General features: G+C 39.5%; 1 protein-coding gene across 2 annotated transcripts in view; it reads left to right on the top strand.

The window, feature by feature from the left end:
- MEGF9 (multiple EGF like domains 9) overlaps positions 1 to 23283 on the top strand; it is an 81068-nt gene that overhangs the window by 34193 nt on the left and 23592 nt on the right. For both annotated transcript variants that reach the window (XM_055579491.1, XM_055579490.1), the window contains exon 2: positions 5356 to 5557. In XM_055579491.1, the coding sequence (XP_055435466.1) occupies positions 5356 to 5557 (202 nt within the window). The remainder of the gene's footprint in view (positions 1 to 5355; positions 5558 to 23283) is intronic.

The raw sequence follows: 23283 nt of genomic DNA, 5'->3' as shown, positions 1-23283 counted from the left end.
CCACTGCTTTTATCAATTGACATGTCTTTTTTTTATTTTTTCACATTGCTAGGTCTCCTGTAAAGTGCATTGTTTCAGCATTAGCTCCTATCTGGTTCTGTATGAATGTCTAGAACTGTGAGGGCTCTGAGAGTTTACTCTACGTACAAGCTAACAAGTTATCCTACACAATTTAGTGAATATTTGTAGTCCTTTGTATTTGTTACCGTTGCTCATACTATTCATTTAATTTGGGTCATTTCATTTGAGGTTAGACATTGAGAAAGGGCCTCAAATTCTGAGCTCCAAACAGAAGAGATGCATATTTTTTTGGCCCGTGGTATGCCTCACTTCAGCTTCCTTCCCTTTAGATCTGGGGAGGAATGTTAATGGGATAGTGTATTTTTGTCTTGATATATCGCCTTCGTGGCAATAGAACTTTATCCTGGCACTAGGGTGATCTCCCTTGCTGAAATATTTGCAGTTCCCTTGCAGCCCAGCTGGTAAAGAATCCACCTACAATGCGGGAGACCTGGGTTTGATCCCTGGGTTGGGAATATCCCCTGGAGAAGGGAAAGGCTACCCACTCCAGTATTCTGGCCTGGAGAATTCCATGGACTATGTAGTCCATGGGGTTGCAAAGAGTCGGAAATGACTGAGCGACTTTCACTCACTCACTCACTTTACTACTGTTAGGATGATCAGTACCGAGGGTTTATAATCAATGATGCTGTTTTACTTCTCCCTGAAACCATGAGCTGTGCCCTTCTGTTTTCATCATATTTGTAAACATCTTTATTGATAGTGTGCGGAGCCCAGGATATGAAGGATACCATCTTCTTCCCCATCTTGCTGACTCACAACTTGAACTCCTCAATGTCAGGACACTAATTCTGCTTCATGGGCATTGTCCAAAAGTGCCATGGTAATAAACCCAAACTCGGCTTTCAGATCTCGTCACAAAGCTGTAGTCTGTGACTATGGCCTGAGATGGTTGGATGGCGTCATCGACTCTATGGACATGAGTTTGAGCAAACTCCAGGAGGTAGTGCAGGGCAGGGGAGCCTGGCGTGGTACAGTTCATGAGGTTGCAAAGAGCTGGACACGACTGATGGAGAGAACAGCAATAGTAGTCCATTTCTTCCAGCTATTATAGTTACTATTTTGGCACTCCAAACCACTTCCAGTTTATGTGTTGGGTCTGAGTGTTATAAATACTTAATTATGCCCTGTTTACAGATGAGAAAAAGAAGGCACAAGGAGGTTAACTAAGTTCAGTTCGGTTGCTCAGTCGTGTCTGACTCTTTGCAACTCCATGGACAGCAGCACGCCAGGCTTCCCTGTCCATCACCAACTCCCAGAGCTTGCTCAAATTGATGTCCATCAAGTCGGTGATGCCATGCAACCATCTCATCCTCTGTCGTCCCCTTCTCCTCCCACCTGCAATCTTTCCCAGCATCAGGGTCTTTTTCAATGAGTCAGCTCTTTACATCAGGTGGCTGAAATATTGGAGCTTCAGCTTCAGTGTCAGTCCTTCCAGTGAATATTCAGTGTTTATATCCTTTTGGATTTGACTGGTTTGATCTCCTTGCAGTCCAAGGGACTCTCAAGAGTCTTCTCCAACACCACAGTTCAAAAGCATCAATTCTTTGGCTAAATTGCCTTGGTCATAACTAACTTTGGCTAACTAACTTGCCTAAGGTCTTGAAGTTAGTAAGTGATAGAGCTGGATTTAAACCTGTAGCTGTCTGCTTCTATAGCCCATGCTCATATCTGCTTCACTTACTTTCTCTTTAAATTACTGTCATATGAGAGTTATAGGTGGTAGATGTTATGGATTCAAACTATGGGTGATAGAATTATAGTATGTGGAGGAGTAAGTTTCAGCTGATTTTTTAAATAAAGGATAGATTTAAATGTGTGGACAGGAGAGAGAGTTTCATGGAGTACAGAATGAGTAAAGTTTCAAAGATGGGTCTGAAGAGTCTGTTCAGGGGATTACAAAGAGATCAAATCAGCTGTATAGAAATAATAAATAACCAACGAACTGAAGGTTTATCCATAAGACTTTATTGAAAAAATACTTAGTTTTTTTTCTCAAAGTTCTTAGATTAATTGGGTTCTTCTAGAACACCTCTTGGAGAAGGCAGTGGCACCCCACTCCAGTACTCTTGCCTGGAAAATCCCCTGCCCTGCACTACCTCCTGGAGTTTGCTCAAACTCATGTCCATAGAGTCGATGACGCCATCCAACCATCTCATCCTCTGTCCATAGTCACAGACTACAGCTTTGTGACGAGATCTGAAAGCCGAGTTTGGGTTTATTACCATGGCACTTTTGGACAATGTCCATGAAGCAGAATTAGCGTCCTGACATTGAGGAGTTCAAGTTGTGAGTCAGCAAGATGGGGAAGAAGATGGTATCCTTCATATCCTGGGCTCCGCACACTATCAATAAAGATGTTTACAAATATGATGAAAACATGGATGGAGGAGCCTGGTAGGCTGCACTCCATGGGGTCGCGAAGAGTCGGACACGACTGAAGCGGCTTAGCAGCAGCAGCAGCAGCAGAACACCTCTACTAAAAATTTTATCTCATTTGCTGGGAATACTGATTCAGGTTTCAGTTGGAAGTACGTTAGTAAGGAAATAATAGATAAAATTCTCAGTCTTTGTTATAGAGCTTTTTAGTTCATTTATTTTTCTTGAGCTACTTCTGCCCACACCAGCATAATTTGGTTGGTTTAACTTGTGATGAAATTGGTCCAGCAGGAGGAATTAAATGTATATTGGAAATGTTCCAGATATTGGGAGAAAATGTTATTTTTAACATTCTGGTCATTTTGGTAGAGTGATCTCGCCATGAAGTTGCTATTGGAAGGTTTATAGACCACTAAACATGGCTTTCTAATTTACAAAAACCACACACACACACAGAAACTAGAAATGATGTGAAAACATGTAACTTTGTCAAAAAATGTCATGCTCACATAGCCTAGTGAAAATAAGAATCCCAATTGAGATGGAAAGCTTATTGCTGCCCTAAGCTTCGGGGATGAAGAAATTTGAATTCTCCTCTGGGTTTTGTAACTAATTCCCCACTGAAGCATAAAATATACATAAAATAAACCACTTTTCTATTCATTCATTCGGTATATTTACAATTTAGAAGAGGTGTGAAGAGCAGGGAGATGAGCTGACACCAAAGGTCAGGAACTGAGGAAACATGGGCCGAGAGCGGACCAGGTGAGAATATCTCTGTGGAGCCTTTGGTTCTGATGGAGGTGGATGAGCAGCTTGGGATGACATAAAGAATTTTGAAGGTTAATTTCCTTATCTAGAACAGAGGAGTAACTTTTTTATAACTTCTAGATTTGCAGTTTATCCAGTATCTTTTTAAAAATCATCAAACCTTACATTAGTTTTTTCCAAGCTAAACTTTTGTCTAAAATTATAATGTCATTTTATATAGTTCCTTACCTATTCAGAAATATAATTTGTGCCATAGATTTCTCTGGGCTTTTTGAACCCAGGTCCATAGCTACTTTGGAATAGGGGCTATTCTTAAAATATGTACAAGGTTTTATTTTATCTGCAGTAGATTCTAACCACATGTTTTTGTGCATGCTTAAAAAGTCCTGTGTTGATATTTTGTCAAACTATGTTGAAAATACTTTCTTCTTAATAAAATGAGTATTCGTTGTTGCTCAGTTGCTAAGCTGTGTCCAACTCTTTGCAGCCCCATGGACTGTAGCACACCTGGTGTAGCACACCAGGCTTCCCTGTCTTTCACCATCTCCTAGAGTTTGCTCAGACTCATGTCAGTTGAGTTGATAGTGCCATCCAGTCATCTCATCCTCGATTTTCCCCTTCTCCTGCCCTCAGTCTTTCCCAGCATCAGGGTCTTTTCCAGTGAATCAGCTCTTTGCATCAGGTGGCCAAAGTATTGGAGCTTCAGCTTCAGCATCAGTCCTTCCAATGAATATTCAGTGTTTATATCCATTTGGATTGACTGGTTTGATCTCCTTGCAGTCCAAGGGACTCTAGAGTCTTCTCCAGCACCACAATTTGAAAGTATCAGTTCATCGGCACTCAACCTTCTTTATGGTCCAATTCTCACATCCATACATGACTACTGGAAAAACCATAGCTTTGACTATATGGACCTTTGTCGGCAAAGTGATGTCTCTGCTTTTTAATACACTCTCTAGGTTTGTCGTAGCTTTCCTTCCAAGAAGCAAGTGTCTTTAATTTCATGTCTGCAATCACTGTTTGCAGTGATTTTGGAGCCCAGGAAAATAGAATGTCACTATTTCTGTGGATGGAGGTCCATAACACTGTACAGGAAACAGTTACCAGAACCATCCCAAAGACAATGAATATAAGTAAGAGCAGAAGTAAATCTTAATTGACCTTTAAATGAATCTGCATTAAAAAGCTAAAGCCAACTAGTTCTAAATATTTTCATTCAAAGACTATTTGAAATATACCTAAAGACAATGTTTATTTTCTAAATCTTTTAATTTGGGAAAGATTTCAAATTGTTATTTGATTTTAATCCACTGATCAGGATGCCCCTGTAGACATTCTCATCTGGGATTTATTGTTCATAATTTCCTCATATTAAAGTTTAAATTCTCCATTAATTTCTTCCTGGGAAGAATATTTTGTTCATGGTTCCAGCTGTAGCATAATCCTGTCTGACCTGTTTAAGTTGCTAGTCAACCATCTGAGCTGTAGCCTTCTGCTGCGTACAATGGAACTGTTTATTATTTAGCATGTTGTCATTTCCAGTATGTGCCCTCAGTTCCATGTAGATTAGCACAGGCCCTGCCTTTGGAGAGGTCTAATCGAGTGAAACTAACGTATATAGATCCATCCACACTTTGGAGTATGGCGTAAGAGGGTTAGAAGATGAAGAGTGTTGAAAAGGAAATTGAGAATGTTACTTTTATTATCAGTTTATGTGCTTTACTGTGTATGATTCCCAATTTGTGCTGTGCTCATTCGCAAGGTTGTGTTCATCTCTTTGCCACCCCATGGACTGTAGCCTGCCAGGCTCCTCTGTCCATGGAATTCTCCAGGCAAAAATACTGGAGTGGGTTGCCATTTCCTTCTCCAGGAGATCTTCCCAACCCAGGGATCAAACCTGTGTCTCCTGCATTGGCAGGCAGGTTCTTTACTGCTGAGCCACCAGGGAAGCCCATAATTTCCTATTTAAACAAACTAAATAGGATAGAAAGTGAATTTGTACTAGAATTTATTCTACCCATCCTTACAAAATTATCATGAATGTTTACCAAGAAAAGTAAAAGAGTTTATTAAGAAAGCATTAACTCTTGATTGATAATATCTTTTTCTGTCTTCTCTTTGCAGAGTATGTGTGTAACTGCTCTGCGGTCGGAAGCCTGGATGTGAATCGCTGCAACCAGACCACAGGGCAGTGTGAGTGTCAGCCGGGTTATCAGGGTCTTCGCTGTGAAACCTGCATGGAGGGTTTTTACCTGAATGGTACTTCCGGGCGCTGTCTGCCCTGTGACTGTAATCCACGTGGAGCCCTCAGCACAGTCTGCAGCAGGTAAGCAGCAGAGGTTGAAGGTAAACTTAACTTTGTTTTATCACACTCAGAAGGCGGCCCCTGCTCTCAAGGACCAGACTGGCGGAGAGTCATCAAACATTTCATATTCTTTGTTATCATTTTGACTTGGGGTCCACATTATATTTAATGTCTAGATTTAAAAGGTTCTATTGACACAGCATTGTAAATTAACTATACTACAATAGAATTATTTTTTTAAAAAGCTTCTAATTTACTGATTTAGTTCTTCAGATTACTTGGGTAACCAGTTTTGCTTTATAAGGTGCGGTGCTTAACTAAGTTCATTCGTGCCCGACTCGCTGCAACCCCACAGACTGCAGCCCCCCAGGCCCCTCTGTCCATGGGGACTCTCCAGGCCAGGATACTGGAGTGGGCGCCGTGGCCTCCCCCAGGGAATCTTCCCAACCCAGGGATCCAGCCCAGGTCTCCTGCTGTGCCGGCAAAGCCTTTGAGCCACCGCTAGTCTCTCTGACTCTCATAGAGCAAAAGTATCGAGAACGTAGCCTGCTTTCTGGAAGCCCTTCCAGTGAGAATGAGTGTTGGGTGCTCAGTCATGTCCAACTCTTTGTGACCCCATGGACTGAAGCCCGCCAGGCTCCTCTTGTCCATGGCGTTCTCCAGGCAAGAATTCTGGATTGGGGTGCCATTTCCTTCTCCAACCTGGGGCTTGAACCCACGTCTCTTGCACTGGTAAGGCAGTTTCTTTACCACTGAGCCACACGGGAAGCCATATGGGTGCTTTTCTGTGTTTTAATTGCAATTTAGGAAGTTGGTTGGTAGTTTTGTGTTAACATGTAATGCATTGCCAGTTTTTTCACTTAAAATATTGGAAAATGGCTTCCTTGTTAGCATTTATGCAGAATATCTGATTTTCAGTAATGGATGATGCTAGGCAGGTAGAAGATGTTATTCTTACCTCTTCCACGTGAACTGTCTTTTATGTGTACTTGACAGGTTCTGTCATCCTTAGAGGTCTTTTAGAAATAAGTAGCACATGATTTTTTATTATCTGCATAATGGCGAAGTATGTTGATTTTCCATTCCCTTTCCTTAGTCTTTTCCTTAGTCTTCTAAGGAAAGGCCTTGCTTCTCCTGCAGCCCTTACAAGTAGTGGCTGTCCTCACTCTCCTGCTTCTCTTGTCTCTAGACCTGGAGCTGGAGTTAGGGTTAGGCCTTCCTTGTCTCTCGCTGCTGCTCCTAGAATGCCTTCCCTCTGGCTCACTGACACCTCCCTGACCCTATGCCTGTCACGGTTCTGGTTTTTCAGTGTCTCTAAATAGTCCTAGTGACGCATTGGCCGAGTCATGACAATGTATGGCAAAACCCATCACAATGTTGTAAAGTATTCATCCTCCAATTAAAATAAATTAATTGATTTAAAAAATGCAGGGGCCTCTCTGTTTCTTGCCCTGTCTTCCAATAAGTTTTCCTCCATCCTCCTTCCAATCTTTATTTCTTTTACTTGTCCTATTTCTTGATTGTTTTAGTCCCCAAGAATAAGCTTATTAAAGTTTTTAGATAAATCCATAATTCTTTTCTATGAGTTAGTGCAGAGTAATACTTAATTTAAAATTTTAAAACATTATTATTTCAGAATGTCAGGTAATTTGTCAGAGCAAGCACTGCATCCCAAAAGTCATTTGAAAACCTGTAAGTCATTAGAAGGAAGGCATGGGAGCTCTAAATCCAGCCTTAAGCGTCGCATGTCTTCCCCCCAGAAAGGAAGTTACATGGACATGAGACTGGAGGAACAGAAACAGGAAGTTGCAGGGCTGTGCACTTCAGCAAGGCCACATGGGTGATCCCTGAGGAAGCACCTCTGTGTTCTGTTCTGCTTTAAGGTATATGTGGGTGACTTAAGCGGAAAAGGAATTGTAGGCAAGTAGTGTGACATTTGGCAGAAAGGAGATGGAGTCTGAAATTAGTAGACTTTGAGTCCATTCTTGATTCAGCCACTTAATAACTGTATAATCTTATATTTCACCTCACCTCAGTGTTTTCATCTGTAAAGTAGGATTAATGCATATAACATGAAGAATTTTTATGAGAATTAAGTTGTGTGTGTACACCCATTTACAATGTAACTGGCACGTAGATTCAGCTCAGTAACACTCCAGCAGTTGAATATGGTTTTTTTTTTAAGTGAGGAATAGAATTGTTGACTCACAAAAGAGGAGAATTAAATCACCAAGTTTGCATATGAGTAGGGATTGAAGTATCTGTTTCTGTTGGTAGTCTAAAGAAGAAATTGTTCACTGTGAAAGAAAAAGAAGTTTAGCTTATTTTCTTCCATTTTCATGGGGAAACCTATTAATGCTTTTTAAAATTTTCAGTTTAAAATAATAGTAGTGAAAATTAATTGCAGACACACTAGGTATGATCCTGGGCCCTTTGCATGTAGCAATTCATGTAATCCTTGCAGCAACCGTATCAGTTAGGCACTATTATTATTATTCTCATTTGTACAGGAAAAGAGCTACAAGTTAGGTACTTTGCCTAACTTACAACATCAGTTCAGCTCAGTCGCTTAGTCGTGTCGGACTCCTCGAGACCCCATGGGCTGCAGCACGCCAGGTTTCCCTGTCCATCACCAACTCCTGGAGCTTGCCCAAACTCATGTCCATTGAGTCAGTGATGCCATCCAACCATCTCGTCCTCTGTCATCCCCTTCTCCTGCCTTCAATCTTTCCCAGCATCAGGGTCTTTTCCATAGTAGCCAGTAAATAAGAGTTGGAAATGACATGTATGCAATCTGAATCTAGAGTGTATATTCCTATCTACTATGTTGGTACAGCACTTTTCAAAATCTCAAATATTGAGCAGAGTGAGTGAGTATTATGAGAAACTTTGATGCAGTCGTGCCCACTACTTGATGTTTTATAGGAATGTCTTTTTAAAACACGTTTATTCATTGGCTGCGCTGGGCCTCCGTTGCGGCGCGTGGGACCTTCACTGTGGCGCACAGACCCCCTGGGTTGCGTGTGGCTCTGGAGCGTGTGGGCTCAGTGGTGGCTCAGGCTTGGTTGCTCTGCGGTGTGTGGGATCTTAGTTCCCCAATCACAGATCAAACCCACATCTCCCACATTGCAGGGCGAATTCTTAACCCTTGGATGACCAGGGAAGTCCCTATAGGAATTTCTTCTGATTGTATAATTCACGCTATATAAATAACTCTATCGGGTAAGAGTAATCCCAGTTTTAGCTTAGGAGACATTGAGAACATTAGCGGAAGTTTATAAATAGATGCTAAATTTCTAAATAGAACAGGTTAGAGTAGGAAACAAGCAGAAATAATAAGGAGAAAGGATTCCCAGATGAGCTAGGAACTGAGTTGTGCCTTATAGATTATGGTTTGGGAAGGCAAGAGACAAGAGAATACCTTACATGGTTTTTTTCTCCTGGAAAAAAGCTTCACATGTTTTTTTTCAGGAGAAAAAAACCATATAAATTCAGGAGAATTTCCTAAGGTTATACAGGATGAGAAATCTGATCTGCTAGAAGTGAAGTGAAGTGAAGTCGCTCAGTCGTGTCCGACTCTTTGAGACCCCATGGACTGTAGCCTACCAGGATTCTCCATCCATGGGATTCTCCAGGCAAGAATACTGGAACGGGTTGCCATTTCCTCCTCCAGGGGATCTTCCCAACCCAGGGATTGAACCTGGGTCTCCTGCATTATATGCAGACGCTTTACTGTCTGAGCCACCAGGAAAGTTTGCAATACCAATGCAAATACCAATGCGAATTCTGTCATGGCCTCCTTGTTCTCTTTTTAAAAAGAAATGAAAGGAGAAAAGTACACTCAATTCTATCCTGATTCATGTATCTAGTGTTCATGAATCAACAGCTGGCTTTTAAAAGATTCATTCGCCTGTTCCTTATGCCCATATATTTCAGTGGGAGTTGCCCCAGTGAGGGTAGAGTTTGGCTGCAGGAACCAGATGTGGGTTGAGCAATGTCTTTGTGTGCAAACACAAGGTCCTTTATGTACTGACAGATGGCCGCCCCTCACATCGCCACTGCTGTTCCAACCTGTTTAACTGGGAAAGAGTTAGTCAACAGTATCTTTTCATTTCTGCTTTTGGAATGCATTTCTAATATTTCCCTGACTTACATTTAGATATATTGAATTTAATAAATGGAGAAATCAGATTGCATTTTATCTCAATAAAGGAGTATGCCTAGTAAGAGCCTGACTGTTAATATAGCCTTAGAACGTTGTCAGGGTTGACTTATATGTAGACAGTCATATACAGATTTGAGATTTTTTAATGTATCTGTAGTAGGGTAGTGTACGAGGTGCATCATTTTAAAACTGTCTCTATGAGATAATGAAGTTCTGTTGTGTAATATCCTTTCCCGTAAAACCTGTGGTTGCTGCTGTATGGTGTGTGTTGAAATATTTACTACTTTGCATTTTTAATTATGGGAATATGCCGCAGGGCAGAAGACAAAATTTTACTCATGAAATAAACTTATGCTGAAATAAATGTCAAATAGAAAGATGACAAAATCTCCAAGACTCATATTCATATGGGGCTCTGAAAATCACCTGTTGTGTAATAATCAGGAGTAACAGTTGCTTGTGTAAACTCTTATTTATTACTTTTCCTATAATTCTGGGACATAGAAAAGTTATTTCATCACCAGAAATAATTTAAAATTGAGGAAACCTTTGTCATTTTATCCACACATTTCATTTAATAGAGATTGCATTTGCCAACTGTATATCAAAAGATATTATTCCTATGCTCATGGAGCTTGAAATGGAAAGATAGAAATATAAACGAAATAGCATTTATAAAGCACACAGGAGATTCAGGAGGTCTTGAGAGAGGAGATTACATTTAAATTAAAATTTGAATGATGAGTAGACGTTTATGTGAAAGAACAAGCCATCTTCAGTAGACTCCAAGGGGCTCACTGTTTCCTGAGAGCGGGAACACTTGAGGCAGAGAGGGAGGTTTGAAAAGATGAGGTTGTGTTTGTCTGCTTCCTGTTGTGTGTCTAATGCCTAGAGTAGTGCCTGGTACGAAGTGGACAGTGAATACGTGGTGAGTGAACAGTTGGAGAAGAAATAGGGCCGGACCACGAAGGGCCTGAAATGCTGTGTCCATTAGCTTGTCCACTGAAGAATGCTGAGTGTGTAGTAACATTGGATTTGCTCTCTAGAATATTTACTCTTTCAGAAGTCTGCTGGATGGAGAGAGTGAGCTCAGACAGAGAGATCTGGGAGAAGGCTATTGTGTAACTGTTCAAGCAAGAAGAGTTAAAAGGCTGATCTAAGCCATCGGCCTTGGCAGTGGTGCTGGAGAGGAGGGAACCAGTGTACACGAGAAAAATCTACAGAACTGGGTGGTTGATTTTATTTATGGAGTGAGAGAGAGAGATGACTTCCATGTTTCTTTCTGACCGTAGGCTTTCACGTGCTCATTTACTATGGGACGTTCAGATAGAGATGTCTGGGAGACAGTTGTGCACATATTGGGTGCCAAGCTCAAGAAGCCTTATAAACTAGCATATTGTAAGGAAAACAAAGCTTCGTAGCTTTAATTTTATTTTAAAATAACTTTACTCTTTACCCCAATTATTTTTCTTGAAATTATACCAATCTTTAGTTTACATCACCTTTTTCTGTTATACTTCAGTGTTTCTTTCCTTGAAGGTAGAATTTTAAAAGGTAGCCATCGTGGTCAGAAGCAGGTAGCTGATGTCAGGCTTTATCCTGTCATGGCTCGTTTGTTTCAGGAAATGTTTCTACAGTGCCAAATGGTTTATGTCTTAGAAAATAAATCATGTAAAGTTCATGGTAAAACCGATTAGACTAAAAGTTGAATGTTAATAAATGGCCAGACCGGGGCTTATTCAGCAAAGGCACTGAGTGCGTTGAGGTTTTAGTGTAAATAATGCACGTCTGTTACAGCTTGGAAAGCTCTGTGTTATTCAGTGTGTTTTTGTCTTAAATCCTCCTTTCAATACAGAGCATGGTCTGCCCTCCTGGTCTTCTAATTATTAACTAAATATCATCTGTACTCAAACAAATGGGAAAAAAAAAAACAAAAGAAAATGCTTTTTCCTCCCAGCTATTGGTGACCCTTGTGAACATTAACATAACATGTCACAGTGAATTGATGTAGTTGCTGTTGATCAAACGTGTAATTTTCCCTAAACCGTATTGCAGACTCTACTACTTGTTTCATTTTATTAAGTCACTTTTAGGTCAGTTGGAAATTTTTTAAAGAAAAAATTTAAGTTTTATTGTTTATAATACTAAAAGACTATTATTTTGCTTCTTCTGAGAAACTCCCCCAAATCTATAGTTATGTATATGCTAATAATATTAATATGAATAATCAAGTTCATATAAATGTATGAACCATTTGGTACCAAAGTATTTATTTGTTTAACAAGTTTATTTGTATTTGGTACCAAAGTGTTTATTTGTTTAACAAATTATGTACAGGGTACTTTCATAGACCTTGTGGGAAGTAAATAAGACAATGGGAAAACAAACGGAGCTTCTGGCCTGGTAAGGTTATAAAGAAGCAGGCTTCCTTGGTGGCTCAGTGAAGAATCTGCCTGCCAAGTCAGGAGACTCAAGAGACGCAGGTTCAGTTCCTGGGTTGGGAAGACCCCCTGGAGAAGGCAATGGCAACCTACTCTGATACTCTTGCCTGGAGAATCCCATGGACAGAGGAACCTGGCAGGTTAACAGTCCATGGGGTCTCACAGAGTCGGACATGACTGAGCAACTAAACAGCAACCACAAATATATATGTAATATATTTATATATATATATATATATATATATATAATTATAGTACAAAGTACAACAACCACAAATATATATATATATATATATATATAAATATAATTATAGTACAAAGTAAAAACTGACCCACATCATAAAATAGAAAGATAAAATGTTAAGGAGATTAAGAAACTGGGAGATGTCACTTACAGCTGGAAAAATCAGAGATGATGTCATCGAGGAGCTAGCTTTTGACCTCAGTTTTGAAGGAAGGAAAGGATTTAGACATACGGAAGTGGAAAAGGTGCAAAAGAATGCTACAGAGCAGGAAGCAGCAAGATGAACATCTCAGAGATGTGCTTACACAGGATTTAAGGTGAAGGGGGAGTCGGGGCAGAGGAGATACATCTGGCAAGCCCTGCCGGGGTCAGGTCCCAGATGGGACAGACGCGTTAAGGGCCAGATGCGCGATTTGGATTTTACTCACAAAGCACTTTTTAAGCAGATGAAAGACCAGCCGTGCATGCCAGCAGTGGTAGAATGGACGGCTGTAAGCAGGCGGAGAGCCAAGGCAGGGTGAAAGCTAGGGAGGCCGGGGCGACAACGACCGAGAGGAAGGAGAGGAGTGAGAATGGCCATCGCCCAAGGAGAGCGCTGTTTCTGTGCATAGTTGTCTAGAAAGTTTATGACTCTGTGCTTTAATGCATGTACACAAATCGAGAGGCAGTTTGTGTTTCCAAGTTGAATTTAGCGAATTGCTCAGTCCTAGGGTTTCTTCTTCGGTCCATACCTGTGTGCTCGCCGCCCTTCCTCTGTCGCCCGCTGCCCGTCCTCTGCTTCTGTAGCTGCCGCCACCCGCTGCATCCCATGGGGCCTTTATTCCCCACAAGCCTTGCTGCTGAGTGTCAAGCAGTGTCCCCATACCCATGTTCTTTCTGTGTTGCTAGAAATAAACCCAAGGGCCCTGTACCTTTGAAGATTTTTAAAAACTATTCATCTTTATAGAGAGCTCTGTGGTGGTAGCAAATATAATAGATACGGGGAAGTTGAGCGCTTATATAACTGTCAAGCTTTCCACACACAGGGTTCAAATGTAGGCATACCTCTTTTATTTTTCCAGTTAATTACTCTGACACTCATATGCCTCAGTAGCACAAACCCAGTGCCCTCTTTTTGAGTCAGTCCATTCCCCAACAATTACTTACTAACTTTCCAGTAGCTCTAGGAGTTAGTCCTCCTCTAATGCTGAGTATCAGCTGGACGTGATTCTGATCAGTTCACTGACGTTGTTGTTTCTCACTCATATATTGAATTTGGGGTTTAGGCCTGGCCCTCAACCTGATATGATCAGTGATGCTCAATCACTACTGGCGGTTGATTTTCCTGGACCAGGATAATTGGCAGCACCAGTTATCTGAGGGAAGATGAACCCACTCCCTTGGTTCCAAGTTCCTTCAATGATGCTCTAAACTGGGGCTCTAAAGTTACAGAAATTTAACAATTGACTCCTTTAGTGTACATGTGCAGTTCCATCTAGTGTACAAGCCAGTTCCAAGAGTACTGGTTGAGGACATTTTGTAGCATCTTTTACCTAACAAATCCCAAATATCCCTCCTTCCCCAATACAGAAGGTCTTGTTAAACACCTCTCTCAGACAGTGGGACTTGTTCACTCTAAACTTACTAAGGGAACCGTAACTTAAATGATTCTTCTCCCACCAGTAGGATCTGCTCGAAGGTTATTTTCCAGCAAATAACCCCTGCCCAAATGGCAAAGCAGTTGCAAACTTCTCTTGCAAAGAAGAAAAAATGCGCGTATTTAATCTCTAGTTCAACATCTCTCTGATAGGACATTTTACTATACTTAAAAAGTTAAAAAATCTTACAAACTGGGCTGTACTTTGACTTCTTTCTGAGATGAAACTAGCACACAACACAACTTGGGAAATACTACTGACGTTATCGTAGTTCAGTCGCTCATCGGGTCCAACTCTTTGCGACCCCATTGACTGCGTGTAGCCCAACAGGTTCCTCTGTCCATGGAATTTCCCAGTTAAGAATACTGAAGTGGGATGCCATTTCCTTCTCCAGGGGATCTTCCCAACCCAGGGATCTCCTACATTGGCAGGCAGATCCTTCTACCACTGAGTCACATTATTACTACAACCATCAGCCCCAGAATGTACAGCATTAACATTTATTGACTGTTTACTATGCGCCAAGCTAAGTGCTTTATATGTACTATCTTGTAAAGATAAATAACAGCTGACTGAAGTGGAATTATTCTCATTTTACAGATGAAGAAACTGAGACTTGAGTAATTTGCCCCCTAACAGGCAACTACTAAGTGTCAGAACAGGGCCGCGCCGACACCTGTCTGGCCGCACTGCCTTCAGGAGTCCCTGGGCCTTGTGTGTGTGGCTGAGCCTCTGCTGCTTTTCCAGATAAGCATGGTGACCATCCTAGTTTAGCTACTGTACAGACAGACTCCTAGCACGAAAAGTTACCATTTGAGTGGCAAAGATAATACTGTTAGTGGTAAGTCCTGTTGAGTATCCTGTCCTCCCTGATATGATAAAAGGAGGAGGGCATGTTACTTCTGTGATATCCTTACCTCAAATTCATAACCTCAGTCTAATCCTGACAAGACAACAGACAAATCCAAATTGAGGTACATTTTACAAAATGCCTGACCGGTGCTCTTCAAAAGCTTCAAGGTAGTAAAAGACAAGGGAAGACCAAGACACGATCAGATTGGAAGAGGCTGGGGATGAGCAATGTGAGGTGATGTCCTGGACTGGACCCTGGAACAGGAAAAGAACCTTGGTGTAAAAATTAGGAGAATCTGACAAAATCCATAGTTAGTAGCGATATAGCGAAGTTCTTTTTCAGTTTTTATGAATACACCAGGATTACATGAGAAGTTCACAGGAGGATAACTAGTACACGGGAGCCCTCTGTACTACCTTTACAACTTTTCTTTACTATTATTTCAAAATAAAAAGTTAATAGAATAGTTATTTGGAACAGTCCATCAAGGGAATATGGATAGTATTACTGTCTTATTATGAGGGAAGAATTGGTCCTGGTGACAATTCTTAGCCTTTAGGTTCAGAAGAAGAATCAGGATAAGGAAATAAACTTATTGTGAAAATCTGCCATTTTAAATGTATGACCTTCTGGTTAGAATATACAATCAAATTCATAGCCTATTTTAATGTTTTAAATGTATTTTTTTTCCTCTAAAGTTTTAAAAGAAGAGCTTCTTAAGTAGACTTGGGCTGAAATAGTAGGACCCTTGTTCCCGAAGAGAGCTTGTCTTCCCGTGTCCCTTGAAGAAAAATTGAATCAGCATGACTTTTTCCATCTCAGATCGTTTTTTTTCATAGCAAGAAATATGTTTCCTACAGGGTAGAGAGAAATATGGGACTACTCATCTTTTTTTCTCTTTGATTTGATTTCCACTAAAAATATCTAAATTCCTCAATCTCAGAGAGAGAGATGTGGACTCGAAGTCTCTGTAGATCTCCTTTAAAAAGGAGTATGAGTGCTTCAGCCATGATTATTTTGACATTCAAAGTGTACGGGACTAGTTTAAAATTAGTCCCATAAAAATTTCATTATTATTAAAGTCACTATCATGATATTTTATTTATTAATTCTCTGGTATGATATAGTCCATGAATTTCAATAATTTGAGATTTTCGAGTTTGTTCCTATGTTTATAAACTCAGTAGGTTTCTGGGGAATAAAGTCATTTACAAACAATATTCTTTTCTTCTGTACATTTTCTCATTTCATTCTAACAACAACCCTGAGGGGTAGGTAACAATTATTTATCCACCAAATTATAGATGAAAAGTAGTATTTGAAAGTTCCAAGAGAAGCCCAAAGCTGGAGATCTATTAATTACCAGAGTGAGAAGGAGTCATTTCAGGGTCTTCTGACACCATATCCCATGTTCTTTCTGTTGCATTAAACTTCCATGGCATGCAGTTCTGGGTTTGGTCAGGAGTTCTTAACCTAAGATGGGGAAGTACACGAAATGCAATGGTGATCTGGGCATTTTTCTGTGGAGAAGATCTGCAGCATTCAGTAGATTCTCAAAGAGATCTGAGATACCATCGAGTTTAAGGAATTTTCTGAATACTATACAGGAAGAACATAAGATGTTCTTCTCACATTGCCAAAAGCAGTGATGAAAATATGGCTTATGCTATCCATAACAGAATCCCTTTGTCTCTTCTGCCCATTCCTAACATACACTACACTACAACGCCATCTCTTTAATTTTTATTTTTCTTGGTCTTGAGTTGATTTTTTTTAAAGAGTTCTACAGTTAAATAGGATGTCCAATAAAATAGATATTATAGATGTTTGAAAGGTTTTTGCAGGGAAATAGTTTTAGCTTTCTGGACTAAGCTGTTCACCTAAGGAAATTATGTAATTCAGTAGGAGGACCAGAAGGAAATGAACACCTAACGAACACTGTTAAACCTCGATGCTTGATGCTTTACACGTATAATGTCTCTGATTTCTCAGAACAGTGTAGCTATCTTGCTCTTAGAGGCTAAGTTTCTCAGCCGTATGGCCTAACTAATAGATTTGAGTCTAGGTCTATCTATCTTCAAGGCTTTCCCCACTGTATAGAAATGTCCCCTAAAGTAGAATGAGCAAGATTAGATATGGCAGTGTCTCAGGAGAAGTGCAGATCTGGGTGTGGGTTAGCATGACTCATCCACCTAAGAACTGGCCCATAGAGACATAAAGCTATTAATAGAAGTTACATCTGGGCACTGTGAAGATAAATATTTCATGTGTGCGTGTGTGCTCCGTCACGCAGTCGTGCCTGACTCTTTGAGACCCCATGGACTATAGCCCGTCAGGATCCTCTGTCCATGGCATTTTCCAGGCAAGAACACCGAAGCAGGTTGCCATTTCCTACTCCAGGAGATCTTTCTGACCCAGGGATCAAACTCACATCTCCTCTGTCTCCTGCACTGACAGGCTGATTCTTTACCACTGAGCCACCTCAGAAGCCCAGATATTGCATAGAAGGAAACAATTTGAAATAATGAGAGTATCTGTAGAGAATCCATATCTATAGAGACTCATTTGAAAGGCAGAAATTAGCACATTAATGGATATCAAAGCTGTGTCCACCTGACTTGCTGGCAGGCATTTGACATGTTGAAGATCTGAAAACAAGTGTCACGGACCTAGCCACTGAGGCGAAAAGTGGGCAGACAGAGCAACTAGAACCCTGAGCCAGGCGTTGAGAAATTAGTTATAATTCATCTATTCAGATAATAATTGTAATTCAGTCATTGAGAATATAGGGGACTGAGGTTAGCTGAGCCAGTAAGCAAATGGAACTTAATGACAGGCAGATCACTGAGGTTGATGCTTATGTCGGAAATGATACCAAATAACGGGTTCAGCACTAAGCCTAGAAGTAGAAATTAAGCAGCTTTACCAGTCAGGGCTAGGAGTATTAAAAGTATTAATAGGTAGTAAAATAAGAATAATCTTATTAACCTAGTGCAGGGGTTCTCTAAGTAGGGTCTCCAGACCAGTATCAGCATAACCTAGGAATTAGAAATGAAAATTCCTGGGGCCAACCCTAGGCCTATTGGATCCAAAATCCTGGGATAGGGCCGAGCAGCCTTCCAGATGCATGCTTAGATTTGAGCACCATTGATCTAGTGGACAATATTGCCCCCTAAAACCTAATATCAACTTATATGTAGGAGAAAAGTGAAAGAAAATTAAGTCACTCAGTCATGTCCGACTCTTTGGGACCCTGTGAACTGTAGCCCACCAGTCTCCTGCATCCATGGGATTCTCCAGGGAAATGGGTTGCCATTTCCTTCTCCAGGGGATCTTCCCAACCCAGGGATCAAACCCAGGTCTCCCACATTACAGGCAGACGCTTTAACCTCTGAGCCACCAGGGAAGCAGCATGTAGGAGAAAACCAGAAGGCCTTCTAGCCTCTGTTCTTTGTTTATATGAGGACTGTGTCCATTAAAGAGGCCCTTTTAGCAGAGTCAGGATATTGAGGTTAAGCAAAATAACATTTTCGTTGAGAGCTAGTACTTATTTTTGGAAAACAGTTATTGCCTAGTAAAGTTGATCATGCACAAACTCAATGACCTTGCAGTACCATTCCTTGGTAAAGTACCCTAGAGAAATGCATGCTGTTGTGTACAGAAGGGACAGATAAGAAGGCTCACAGAAGCCTTTGGTATCCAAAATAACAAATGAAAACAGCCTATATGTTTAGAAGAGTGAATAAATAAATAGGATTATATTTATGTGATGAAATACAGTCAGCAGAGAAGAATGAATGACTGTAGCTGTAACAGTTTACTGTGATGAATTTCAAAACATAATATTCTATGGACCAAGAAAAAAGTGAATTGGAGAGTACATAATTATTTTTATTAACAAAGGTTAAGAGCAGGCAAAACTATGTGATAAATGATTTAGTAATACATACAGAGATGGTAGGGTTTCCCAGATGGCCCTAGTGGTAAAGAACCCACCTGCCAATACAGGAGACATAAGAGATGTGGGTTCGATCCCTGGGTGGGGAAGATCCCCTGGAGGAGGATACGGCAACCCACTCCAGTGTTCTTGCCTGGAGAATCCCATGGACAGAGAGCCTGGCGGGCTACAGTCCACAGGGTCACAAAGAGACAGACATAACTGAAGTGATTTAGCGTGCACACACACACAGAGATGTTAAAACTCTTAAAAAGCTCGAGAATGATTAAAACTTAATTGCTTCTGTGGTAAGAGAAGGGGATGCAGTTGAGGAGGGCTACATAAGGGGCTTCAAATGTCTCTCTGGTAGATATCAAAGTTTTGAATGTATTGTTCTTTCAGTTGTATTATCTTTAAATTTGTTTACTTTTGAATGAATAAAAAGTTTAATAATTTAAAAATGAAAATTGAAGTACTTTCCAAAGTTATAACAATAAACTTGCTAGGGGGTAAAAGAAAGCTTTGCAAGGAAACTGGCTGAAATCGGGCATTTGCAAACAGTGCTGGATACAAGTAGGAAACTAGCGCTCCCAAGTCTTGGAATCGTACTGAGACAGATTGGAAGCAATATCTCATTTCTTGGGCAATTATTTTAAAGTCTCATTCAATTGGAGATATTTAAATGACTGATGACTGAGCCAGCAGAAGATCGACACAAAAAGCATCTTCTAGGAGTTTTGCAAGTCTATGAAGATGAGCGCATTAAATCCTTCTGAATTGCTTTCATATGTGTATAGAAGTAACCTAGAATATAGGAGAAAAGCATTGTGTTTGTAGGCGGGAAACTTAGGCTGTAATTCTGATTACCCTCTGGCTGTGTGACCTTGAGAACTAAGTCATTCATATTACTATTTTCTAACAATTGGGGGTATTGAGAATATTATTATTTTACCATATAAGGAGCTACTAAAATTTGGAAGACACTTAAATATGTAAACTGAGACCATTTTTGAAACAAGGATTATTATTTTTCAGATGTGGAAATTTAACATGCCCAGTAATCAAACAACAAGAAACTGACAAAACTGAGGCTAATGAACATAATATTGTAAGAACAACAACAAAAGAACAAAATTAAGTAATGCATAGATAAATATTGCTCTATGCACTTTCTTTATAACCCTATAGTAGGAATTAAGATTCATATTGTCCCCTGACCACTCCACTCCTTAGAGGGTTCGGAACTCAAAGGCTTAGTTAGGTATAGAGGACTTGGTCCTCAGTACGGTTAATATCAACATTTTGAGCTAAACAGGTTTTTGTTTGCTCATCTGGAAACTAAACTACCACTTACGCTGTCATTTCTGTGAGAAAATGAGTTCTAAATTCTAAGAACTACAAGTTAATTTTTAGAACACAGCATGTACACAAATTAAGTATTAATAATTGTCCTTTTACTAAGCAAACCTTTTACAGTGGTTACAAAAGACTACAAATGTTAACATATGTGAGAAGCATAATCTTTTCAAGAACATGACACTGGGACTTCATGCTTTTTCTCTTTTCAAAATGGCTTTTGAGATGCAGAAATCTCCATCAAATAACGGAGTAATTGTGTGGGTTTGAGAATTCCTATGGCTGTATTTCTTCCACTTAAAAAAAATGAAGGAAATAAGAAATAACTTTCTTAGTTTAAGTTTGCTTTCCCAAGTTGTGGCTCTGGAAATATGATACTTTTATTTTTTTTGCCATTAAGTTTTACTTCTGACTTTTCAAATAAACTTTTAAATTTGATTTTGGTAAGATCAGCTATCAGAAATGTTTTTACACTTAGGCAATGCCCTTTTTGAGTATTAAGAATTTCTGCCTGAATATGAATTTCCTCTAAAAATATTTTAGACTATTTGCCCTCAAAAAAATAAGGAATGTTTAGCATAATAGCCCAATGTTTTCAACAATAAAGCTATCTTTTTTCTTTCTTCCAGAAAAGAAGCTCTGGTCATTGCATAATAGTCTTTTCCATGATTGTAGAAAGACAGAGGAACACTAAATGCAAATTGTCTTTTGCCAAATTATTGAGTTTCTTTCATAAAAAGGTTTTTTCATTACCTTTACAAACCGCGAGTCAAACATGAAATTAAGGATTGTTAATTAACTTTTCATTTTGTTTATTTTCCCATGTAGAAGCTTTTTCTGGTTAGAAAAACTTTCACTAGCTGCCTTTTAATACTACTTTTAATATATTGGGAGAGCTTACAGTAAGCAATTTCCTCTTAATTTCAGATGCTATTTTGATTAACAGTTTAAGTCTCTTTCTAAACGAAATTGCTTTTAGTTATTGAAAGAGGCAGAAGAAAATTAATCCACTTAATTATTTATCTGTTTCTGTTTCTTGTTCTTTCCATGTCAGAGAGCCAACATGTAAGCTGTTTGAAAAAGGAGGAAGGAGAAAAAGCAAGGCTTCTGAATAAATTAATTTTCCCTAATTAGAACTATATCTTTATAGTGACTCTATGACTGTTTATTGATAACATGATATCTAAAGGTATGCCATCATGTAAGTTATAAATCTTAGGAAGAAAATAGATAATGTTTTTGATAATATAAAAAACATCAAGACATTTGGCAATTTAGAAAAAATTAGATCAATTTAGCTGGCTGGTACAAAAGCATATCAGGCCTCTCTGGCTTTGGTCCCACCTAATATAAGATTTTGCTGATTCTCAATTTTTAAATTTTCTTTCCAAAAACTGTTTCTACCATGTGTTCATAATGTTCTCTCTTTTCCGAGCCACATTTTGGCTCCAAACTAGTAGTTACCCCATAAAGTCTTGCCATTTTTCTAGGTTTGTTAACAGAATTTTAAACATAAATAAACTTGTCTGTCTTTGCCTACTCGAGATTCTAACTGATTTTCTTTACAATTCACAGAAAAAAATTAAAGATTTAGGACCCATTGTCTTCATCTTCATCATTCTTTCATTGTTTTAAGTACTGATTATGTGCCAAGCACTGTGTAAGTACCCTGCATATGTGACCGTTAATCCTCACAATAACTCTACAGAGTTTGGTCTAATTAACTTCATTTTACAAATGAGAATACTGAATCCAAGACAGAATAAGTACTCAGTCGTAGCTAGTTACTAGCAGAGCTGGAATTTGAACCAAGCTCTCTGTGTCTCCTCAGGCTATGAATTTTCCATAGACTCTGATACCTCCCTTCCTGTGTCCCACCCTTCCTACCCTAGTAAAATATTGGAAATTCTGAGGATTCTCCACCCACTCATCTTAAACAAAACAGAACCCTTAAAATGATAGTTTCGCTAGTACTTGTGTGACATAAATATGTACTATATCTTGAGATGATATAGTACATAGTATATAGTATATTTGAATTTTCTTTTGAAAAATGAATCACTTCATGTCAGAAAATACATTCTTTGTTTACATTTTGAGAGAGATTTTTTTCAGTGTTTATAATAGTTGTTCACACCTGTGAATGTGATAAAATCTATGCTAAGCACTGACACCATAAGAAAATCTGATCATTCTGTCTGGGATAGTTTAAGAATGCATAGGATATACTTAGTTATACTTAGTGTAGCTAAGTTCCACAGTGTTTGTGCTTCCTTTATAAATGATTCCACATTCACCTTTCTGATATAGCTATCCGTACTTCATTAATTCTTTGTGCCGATGGTACTAAGTTGCTTTAGTTGTGTCTGACTCTGTGCATCCCTGTGGACTGTAGTTCACCAGGTGCCTCTGTCCATGGAATTCTCCAGACTAGAATAGTGGATGATTGGGTTGCCATTTCCTCGTCCAGGGGATCTTCCTGACCCAAGGGTTTAAACCCATGTCTCTTACGTCTCCTACTTTGGCCTGCGGGTTCTTTACCACTAGCACCACTTGAGAAACCCCAATCCGTTCTTTACTAGCAAGTAACTCATGTCTATAAAAAGTGATGCCAGATGAGGAAATTCCATCGTAAATTCTTGGTTAGTTGATGTCAGTAGTATAGATTTCTAACTTTTCAAAATCTAGTTCTGTGCCCTTATTCTCCAGATATGAAGATGTGAGTCTGCTTCTTTCATTTTAAATCTGTGGATAAGCATAAGTGGTCTATTAACAGGACTTTTTTTTTGGCTTTTTCTTTTTTAAAAATTTCATTGCATTTATATCATTGACCTTTGCTTCAAAAAGCATTCAACAGTCTTTAACAGAGGGAGACCATGAAAGGGGGTGTTGTAAAGGCTTTCTTCTATAAAGAAGGCATACAGGGAAAGCCTTATATTTGCTGAGTGATTTAATTCTTATATGTGCAGAAGTTGGCCGTGGGCCATGAGGGACATGGTGGGCAGGCACTGCTCGTTGCAGGCTCACAGCCACATCTCCCTACTTCAGTCTGTACTTTTTTAAAAAGAGAGAGAGAAAAAAGCATCTCCTCTCTTGTTGTTTTAAAATCTACCC

This window comes from Bubalus kerabau, chromosome 4 (assembly GCF_029407905.1).
Source record: "Bubalus kerabau isolate K-KA32 ecotype Philippines breed swamp buffalo chromosome 4, PCC_UOA_SB_1v2, whole genome shotgun sequence".
NCBI classification, from domain to species: Eukaryota; Metazoa; Chordata; class Mammalia; order Artiodactyla; family Bovidae; genus Bubalus; species Bubalus kerabau.
Note: the sequence above shows the minus strand (reverse complement) of the source record. Positions and strands in the feature narration are given on the sequence as shown.